We start from the raw sequence: 9,634 nt of genomic DNA on the forward strand, positions 1-9,634 counted from the left end.
GGCGCAGAAGCCCTAAAACCCTACTACTTTCATCGTTTAATCATTTAAGTGTTAATTTTTAGGTTGATTTCGTTCATAATTCTTACGTGAAATCATTATCGTGAAATCATGATCCATCCTCGTATTATCATATTATCAACCTGAGATAGTGTGTTAACATATTTGAAATTACCTATAATCATTTTATAAGTTGTTGGCACTTCCCTCTCGAAAGATTTTTTGCCCGTAGGTGGATCCGTTCTGGTAAACTGCACAGCAACTTCTTTAGCAATTAGTTTACTGGTAGTACGTCTCAAAAAGGAGTAGACGGTTTTTGCCTCTTTAAAAAAGAGAAATAAAAAGAGCTCCTGAAAGAAAAGAAAAATAAATTTAATGCAGCCCTTCCTACAGATTAAATTTAAAAAAATTCGACAAAATAGCAATTTTTGTTTGGAAATGAAACTATTGGTAAGCACTTCCGATTTTCTAAAGCTGGGATTGCCTAAGTGTCAAGGTAGCAAAACAACAACCAAGCAACGCTTACAGCATTTCCAACATGTTTTCCAAAGGAAAATGGATTGTCACCTTTTCCTTGCAGTGTTAGAAAACTAAGAAATACATCATATTTGAGCCATTTATGTTTTCCCCCCTTCAAATTAAAGAGCCATTTTCCCAGTGTAAACTTACCCAGAATTCATTACATTGATGTTTTTGTTTTTAGTTTAAGGAATACTGTTTGGTATGTTCGTCTATGGTATTCTCTGCAATATTTTATTTTAATTTTTTTTAAAGTAAATTATCATTGCCAGATGTTCTTTTTACTGGTACCCGGTACTTCCTAGATTGGCATTTAGTTCTATTCTTAACTGTGAAAAATTCGTAGTCATGCAAAATAATTATCCCGGCTATTTTAAAAAATAATGAATATAATAATGTAAAAGAAAAATTGATAATAGGTAGGGCAAACTCAAAACGTCAAAACGCTTTTAAATGCATACTGTATTTGAAAGAGTTAATATTTTATTTTAGCAATCGAAATTCTAAAATTGGAACTAATTTTTCTCTGTCGCATCTATAACAAAGAAAAAAAAATGCCAACCCGGATGTTATTTTTTCTTTAACAACAAAAAATATGGAGCAGTCCATATATAAGGAGGGAACTAGGAATTGAATTACTGCAAGCGCGTTGTTTAATAGTAAGTTGCTTAGTAGTTAGTTGTTGTTTAGTACTTGCTGTAAGTACTCTCGAAGAGCACCAGGGGTTCCAGGGAAGCACGAAGAAATATAAAAACAAAAAGTATTAGCAAAATAAATAGGTGGATTTAAGTGTATCAAAATAAATATTAGTGGCTAAAAAGAGCTCTTTGTGACAATCTCTGAAATATATACACAACGTCATGTTACTGTCAGAAAGTACTAAAGACGATGCTATCAATGATTCACTTTAGAGTTGAAAGTTAAATCAGAAAAAAAAAATATTTGAGAAAAAACTAATCATCTCAAACAAACGAAACCTCTTCTTATTTTTTTAAAGCTAACTAATTATTTTGATATAAAATTAAAATTCAAAACTTAAACAAAAATCATAATTGTTCATTTATTTAAAATAGTTCTATCATTCATGATTGGAGAATTCATTTTCGACACATAATTATATCAGTTAAGGTAATTTTTATTGACTTTAAATTTTATTAATTGATCCGGTTTCTATGAAGCCAACACAAGAGGTCCGCACGAAGAAAATGACAAGTAAAATTAAAAATGCCAGATAAAATTAATTTACCTTCGATAACTCTTTGAAGTCAATTAAGGTAACCCCTAAGAACGACAAACCTCCATTAACAACCATTTTATTGTGAAACTTCAAATTAGTTCGGTCCGTTTTTAAAAGATGGCTCTGCAGTTATGAATGTTATATAGTGACAGCTGGTTTCGGTGGTTTCAGAGAGGTTTAACATCTATCAATAATATTCAGTTTATATCGCTTTGAGTTTCATACAAAAACCTAGTTTTTTACTTTGTTGAATATGCCAAATTTTGTGGTAACAAAGCACCAGAGTGGTTTTATGTTTCCGCTTTAATTGGAAGAAAAGTGCAGCTGAAGCGCATTGAATGCTTGTAGAAATTTATGGTGAGAATGCTCCAACTGATAAATCATGCAGGGAATGCTTTCGACGTTCCAAGAATGGTAAATGGTGAGTGAAGAATGGTGAATGATGAATGGTTAATAGTTTTGTATGGTTGCACAAAATATAATAGTTGTCTGTTTGAAATAATTAAGGTAAATAAAACACTAACAGCTATGAAAAAAAAATTACGTTTTAAAGTTGACATCAAAACGAAATAAAGAAATAGCAAAAAATTTTTTACTCTTATGTCGAAACTTTAAAGTTGAAAACAATATTTTCCGAAAAAAATGTACATAAAACATTAAAAGAATTATAATCTATCAGAAACACCTCTAAAATTTCCGCTCTATCATAAAAATTTACACAAAAGCAAAATATTATATACAAATGCGAAACAAAAACAAAAAATCGATTTAAATTTTTGAAAGAAAATTTTGAAATTGAACATCCTAGCTTTCCAATTATATTGTATTTTAGAGAAAAAGTGAAGAAAAAAAAGAATTAAGCTGAATATAAACCCTTTTAATTGTGGTGTCATAATAAAAACGCCTTTTAAGAAATAGAAAAGTTAGATAGAAACCAAAATTTTCGTGCTTAATTTTTGCAAAAAAAAAAAATCTACGCCTAAAACTCTCAATTTAAGATTTTTACATAAGAAAAAAATGAAAAAAATCTTAAGAAATTGACGATAAAAGAATAACGTTCAATGGAAAGGTTTTTAATAAATTCTGAGTCATAATGAAAACGCTAATAAAAAGAAAAGTTACTAAAAAAAGGCAAAAGAGAAACAAAAAAACTTTCTTATTTCTTAAAATATAACTTTAATGTTGAAAATCACAGCTTTTTTTAACCGGTTTTCTTGTCTTACCGTACAAGAAAGAAGTGACAGTAAAATAACAAAATCTATTATAAAATGTTTCTTTAAATAATTTCTTTCTATAATAAAATATAAAAAACAACATTAAAAAAACATTCTCATTTCTTAAAGCAAAAGTGTTGATAAAACAACGACACGTGATTAAGTTTAAAATAATCTAGCTTCAATTCTTGAAATTACGTTTTCCATTTGTCATCCAGAGCATAAATTGTAAGCACATTAGTTTTAAAGCTTAACAAATACATGTAAAAACTATATTAGATAATGTAATGTTAAAATACTATTTTGGATTATTTAAACAATTAAAAATCAGAAAAATTTTTTTTTTCTTCAATAAATACTTTTCCACAAAATAATTGGCGAACATTTGGCCGCATATTTGGCCAAACATTCAGCCAACCGAATATTCGGCAAAGGAGACCAATTGACTGAATACCGAATATTCGTTACAGCCCTATGTAAATTGCTCTCTGGAAAGAGAGAAATTTTACTAATTATACATACCAAATCTTCTCGTAACTCATTGTCATCTCTTAATCTCTGATCCAACTGTTCGAATAATGCAACCGAATTAACAGGTAGATTCTGTAATAGATCTTCAAGTTTTCGAATCGGGCTATCTTGTGTATTCATATTCTGTATTCCACTAGAGATATTTTCAGTTACATCACCTAATAAAAGTAGTTTTAAGCAAATTAAGAATATATATATATANTAAATATTTTTTTTATTATCAGAACTGTTACACCCAGAGTCTGATTTACGAGTTTCAAAAGTTGTAAGCGTAACAAATAAATAAATAAATCGAAGCGAGCTTTCTAAAAAGAAAAATTCTATTTTCAAATTTGTAAATCACGCGAGGTTTAACTTAAAATTTTAGTTAACTACATTTCCTAAACATGAATTATTATTATTAAAGTCAGTCTCTTCGAATTTAAGAATTTAGGTCCACTTCTTTTGGTAAATCAGACTCTTGTTGTAGTAGTATACAGAATAGTTTCCACAGGAATATTCTAATACCGGCTTGGTTGTCTTCTGATCCACCACTTAATGAAGAATTTTGTGGTTGAGTTGCCTCTTGGTTGCTCATGGTTTATGAGGAAGGAACACTTTAGCTCTAAAAATATCAATTAAAATAATTATTCATTGCTTTTCACTGTGGGCCAGAAGACAATGATCTTTGGCCAAAAGTAAAAAATTTATTTTTCAACTAAAATATGTGTAGGCAGTTTTAATATATCCCAAATTAAGTATTTATAATCATTCCAGACATTATAATTTACTGTTTGAACCGACGAGAGTACAATTTAATGAAAAATGTGTTAAAAAATTGCTTTAAATGTAACATTTTAAATTTTTATTTCAGAAATATATATAGGAATTTCACCTTACTGTTACATTTTTATCAGAGTAATTAGTGTTAAATTATAGTACAATTTTTCAATTTGCTGGATTAGTTACTACTTTTGACAAACTTATAGTTTATATCTCATCATTTGACATTTTAGAATGTTTGAATGACTTAGGAAAATTAGTTCCAAAAAGTTCCACGAGGTAATTAGCTAAACTTTTTTTTTGTTGTCTTCTTTGATGTTTCTTCTTTCGAAAAAACCTGCCCCATTTTGCCCGTATTGAAAAGGTGGACTAAATATACCAAAAAACAAAAATTATGTTTTTTTCTTCATGTTTTTGCGTTATTTTGAAACTAATTCGCGTTATTTTGTAATATAACTTCGGAAATATATAATGCTTTTCATTTTTAACATAAAATTACGAAAATTATTATATTTTCATTGCTATATTTAATTATTTAAACGTACTATATTATTTTTTTTATTTTTGCTCGCCATATTTAAGCCGCCATTTTGTTTTTTGAGTATTTTTGGTGTATTTCAAAAGTGAATTCAAATTACCTACACAGAAAAACCCCTAAATACAAATTTTGAAACAAATTTTATCGCAATACTAATTTTGGCCCCAAAACCTTGGATGCTGGCCCATTGTGCTTTTCACTGAATAAAAATGCATCCTCATTTTATTTAATATAAATTCATAAAATATTCTTTCAATTAATAATGTGAAATGAAGAGCTGGTTAGAAGAATGATTTTAGTGAATTTGAATAAATTTGCTGTAAGGTTGCTAGTTTTTGTTACTTTGTTAAATCTCATAAGTTTAGTTAAAATTCAGGCATCTAATAGAAAAAAAATAAAGAAGCTCAAATCTATATACAAACTGTAAAGTACCCTAGCGTTGCACGTCTTCATCCAGCTGAGTTTTTTTTTATTAGAGAGGACATTCACATACTACTATTTAAGCAAAAGAGGGATTTCAAAATATTTTTTTACATTGAATCGAGTGAGACCGATACTGAGACGAACAAGTGATAAAATTTTTTAATAAAAAAAGTTTTTTTTTGTACCTATATAGGAATACAAAATGTTTATCCAATGTTATCGAATGAGGTATTGTTTCCTATGATTTTTTATAACGTTGAATTGAATAAGACTAAGCACGAGTTAATAAGTCTAAATAATAAGTTGAAATGGTTTTATGTATGCTGTTGTTGCTACTTATGCCACTTGCCAATACCAGCCAAATCTGCTTGAAATCAAGCGAATTTTTAGGGCAAAATATTTACATTACACAATATTATATATTATATTAAAATATCAGCATCAGTAATAATCAGCAATAAATATTATATTAAAATATTTGTCGCTGCTTATCATTGTTTATTAAAATGTTTTTTGTTTTTTAAATAGCTTCTCGTTTCTTAATTATATTTTATTTAAATTTAATTCCTTGCCTTTCAACTTTATATCATACTAACCAGGGTTGGCAAGTTTTTGACACATGACGGTCTTTACCGGTTTATACCATGGTTTTTACCGTCATGTCAAAAACCCCTCTGTCAAAAACGTCAAAAACTGTCAAAAACCCAGTTTTGGTAAAACTGTATTTTAATTTGAGTTTAACTGCTTATGATTTAAAATTAATTCATTTTCGGGCAATAAAATTAGAAAAAAAGTTGCTAAAAGATATTTAAGAACAGATTTTTGAATTTTCTCAACATGATTATATCAAATCATACTATTTGAAGTAAAATATTAGGATACTAAATAAAATTTTCAACATTTCCAAGCATAATTTTGTTTGGTATATTACATTACTGAACAATGTCAAGTCATTCCTGACTTAGAGTTTGTTAGTAGTTACAAGTTTTGAAAGATTTGTTTAGCTTATTTCTAATATTTAAGAAATGCCAAATTTTAAATTCTTCTTTTTAGTTCATGAATTTATTAATAGTTCCAAGTTTTTTTGTTTGTTTGTTTATTTCTAACAATTAAGAAGTGCAAAATTTTGAATCCTTTGCAAATCAAGCTATAATGATAGAAGTTTAGTATCACTATTTTCAATAAGTATATTACAATATTTCTGTATTCATTTATATTCTCATTAATTTATAAAGGTAATTAAATGAAAATAATATATTGTCTGCTATATGACATAAATTAAAGAAAACAGTAGGTTTTTGACGGTTTTTTCCGGTAAAAACACGGTTTTTACCACTGTCATGTCAAAAACCCAACCCTGATACTAACTAATCAGTGCAGGTGATATTGTTAATTACGAAATCTGACACATAAACTTACTTTCTGCGGATAAACATGCCTTTGATTTTTTGATAGATTTGGATTTCTTACCGGCAGAATAGGGAAGGCAGCGGCAATCTGCGAAATTTGATCCCAATAATTAAGTCTAAACAGAGATCCAAGGTTTGGACCCCTTAATCTTACTATTACTGTCTGTGCTTTCGTTATGTCTTGAAATTTTTTTAAGTGAATTTAAAATTTTTTTTACACAACTATTAAATTCGTTTATCCAAAGATAATTTTATACATAAAATAATTTTTATTGAATATTTTCTATTTTGTTTTATTTAGTAATAGTCGAAAAAATTTGAATTGTAAAATAAATTTTTTTCCCTTTTAAAAGTATTTTTTGCCTTGTCATTTTAAAGAATATAATTTTACATAGAAAAACAAAGCATTTGGGCAAAATCGGACAAATAGATCCCGAGAAAGAAATTTTTAAAAAGTTTTTTTAAAATTCCATTTCTCTGGAACTATTTGAACGATATCTTCAATTTGTTTTTATTTTTCTTATAAACTTACATATTTTGAAATGGTGTAAGAAATGTTTGGCAATAATTAACTAAAGTAATAAAAAACAATTAATGATTACTAAAAGTTTTTTTTTGCTTGGAATTATTCTTGGATAAACGAATTTTTTATTGTGTTCAAAATTTTTTCAATTCGCTCAAGAAGTTCTTGCGATATGGTGAAATATGCAAATTTATGCAAATTCCCCTATATTTTCGGAGTCAGAAATTTAAATTCATCTAAAAAAAAGTACGTTTGTTCAGAAAAAGTGTATTTTTGTATCTTATTTCATAATTCTAAGTATTGTCTGCACTTATTAGCGCGTTTGTGGTCACTTCTCAAACAATTAAGATTGAATTCTAGAAAGATCATTAAATAAAAGGTTATTCAGCATAGTCCATTATTATTACTCATTTATTTATTTGATAACTTTTGTTTTTATTTATTTATTTATTTTTATTTACTTATTAATAAATTTTTTTGAGCATTCCACAATTCTATATCAAGGAATGAAAACATAATAGTTCAATATTTCTTAGTTTTTAAGTGTGTTTATAAAGAATTAATTATTTAAAAAGTTTTGTTAAAAGTTTGATTTTTTTAACTTTTCACAACCTATGTTTTTTTTAATTTATACAAACATTTACTTAAGTAAATGTAAGAAAATTGATTAAAATATATACTGTGACAAAATATTTTTAGTAAAAGAGTAGCATGAACAAAATAAGTCTAGGCAATATATAGAAATTATAGAAATATATTTCTAATTATGGATCATATTTCTATAATTAGAAATATGATCACTTTACCCACAGTGCCTAAAACACGAATAAGTTTTTACAGATTTAATACGTTTTAAATTATTACCAGGAAAATTATGGGAAAATCAAATCCATCATAAAGTACTTTAATTATTTAACAGTGTAATTCCTGGTTATGAAATTTCCTTAAAATCTTAAAGAATTAAATTTTTACTCTGCGTAATAATGTGCCATTTTTGAATATTTTTAAGCATTTAGTGAAATCCAGTATTTCAAGTCAGGTAGTTTCAGGTAGTCAGTAGTTTCAGGTAGTCAGGGTTTCAAAAAGTTACGTAATAATCAAATAAATGAAGTATAGAACGCATTCTATTGAAACATGCCGAAAACTGGTATTAAAATTAGTCAGTAGTGTAAAAGGGATGTTTCGAAAGAAAAGGAACTTATTGGTTAAAACTTATAATAATAATAAACATAACACATTTTATAAACATAACACATTATCACATAAACATAGCACATTATCACATTTTACCTAGAAATTTATACTTAAAAAAAAAACAAATCCGAATAAAAATTCAAAGTAAACAAAAATAAGTTTAAACGATTTCAAAATCTTTTGGCAGTTACAGGTCTTTGAAAATTATTGCACAATGTTAATAGAAAACAATTGTAATTAAAAAACATTATATTGTGCATAAATCAAAATAAATAACTAATAACCACATTTATAAACTATATCAACACTTGTCCATATTAATACATCAAAATCGTTGAGTATGACCGAAACAATTTTAAGAAATTTATTAAATGGCTTTTACTATACCACTTACGTAAAAAATGATAAATATGGAATTATTTCGTTAAATTATAAATGAAATATCGAAAGTTATTAATTTTTTATTAAATAAAAAATGTTTTTTTGGTGTTCTTTTAAAGTTATAATTTGTAAGAAAAATTATTGAGGGACACACGACGCCTTTGATTAGGACGCCGATGTCTGATTTGTGTAGAAGAGTAGAGTAATAAAATCCAAATGGATAATTACTATATTAAAATTACTTTTAGAGAAGAGACTTACCAGTGACTTCTATGAAATTTGCCTGCGTCAGACTAGCGATTAAATCGTTAATGATTTTTTTTAATCAAAAGCTTTTACAACTGAAACGTAATTCAATGGTTAGCAAAGAAATTCTAACTATTCACCAGTTACGAAAGTAACAGAGAGATGACCCACGTATTCGGAAACCATGGATGTCATTGGATGGAATATTAGAAAGCGAAACTGTCTGTTGACCTTGACCTAAAAAATAAACGACGATAAGAGTTAGATTTTAAATTTTGATCAAGAAGGTCTACTGCGTTAACACATTTTATCTTCCCGGATGTTTTTTCCCCCTCATTTGGAGAAGTAATAGGCCAGTATACTCTCGGAATCTCTAAGTAGAATGGACGCAAAGAAATTTTCGAGATAGCAATTTTTTTTTAAATAACAAGCTCGGAGCAGTTCGAAAAAGTAGAAAAATGTGTCCTAAAAAATTTCTCTAAAAAGTAGTGTCATGATACATAAGAATAACTACGATTAAATATGTGTGCAATGATAGTTGACTATAATTCTAAATACAACAATGGTCATTTTATTTTTAAAAGAAAGAGAAAAATAATTAGGTATTAAATAAAAAAAGAATGGGCTTACAATAAATTTACTTCATGATTTTTCCAAAAA

The 9,634-nt window shown here is 27.3% G+C and overlaps 1 protein-coding gene across 1 annotated transcript; it reads right to left on the reverse strand.

Moving 5' to 3' along the window:
* Positions 1-172: 172 nt before the first annotated feature.
* LOC107440249 (uncharacterized) lies at positions 173-9,274 on the reverse strand (the record flags this gene model as incomplete). The annotated part of the gene is given in 4 exon segments (XM_016053123.4): positions 173-347; positions 3,490-3,656; positions 4,006-4,102; positions 8,990-9,274. Coding segments are annotated over 3 exon segments (412 nt in total), but the record flags the coding sequence as incomplete, so codon positions are not given.
* Between the last annotated feature and the right edge of the window lie 360 nt (positions 9,275-9,634).

This window comes from Parasteatoda tepidariorum, unplaced genomic scaffold, assembly GCF_043381705.1.
Source record: "Parasteatoda tepidariorum isolate YZ-2023 unplaced genomic scaffold, CAS_Ptep_4.0 HiC_scaffold_1527, whole genome shotgun sequence".
NCBI classification, from domain to species: domain Eukaryota; kingdom Metazoa; phylum Arthropoda; class Arachnida; order Araneae; family Theridiidae; genus Parasteatoda; species Parasteatoda tepidariorum.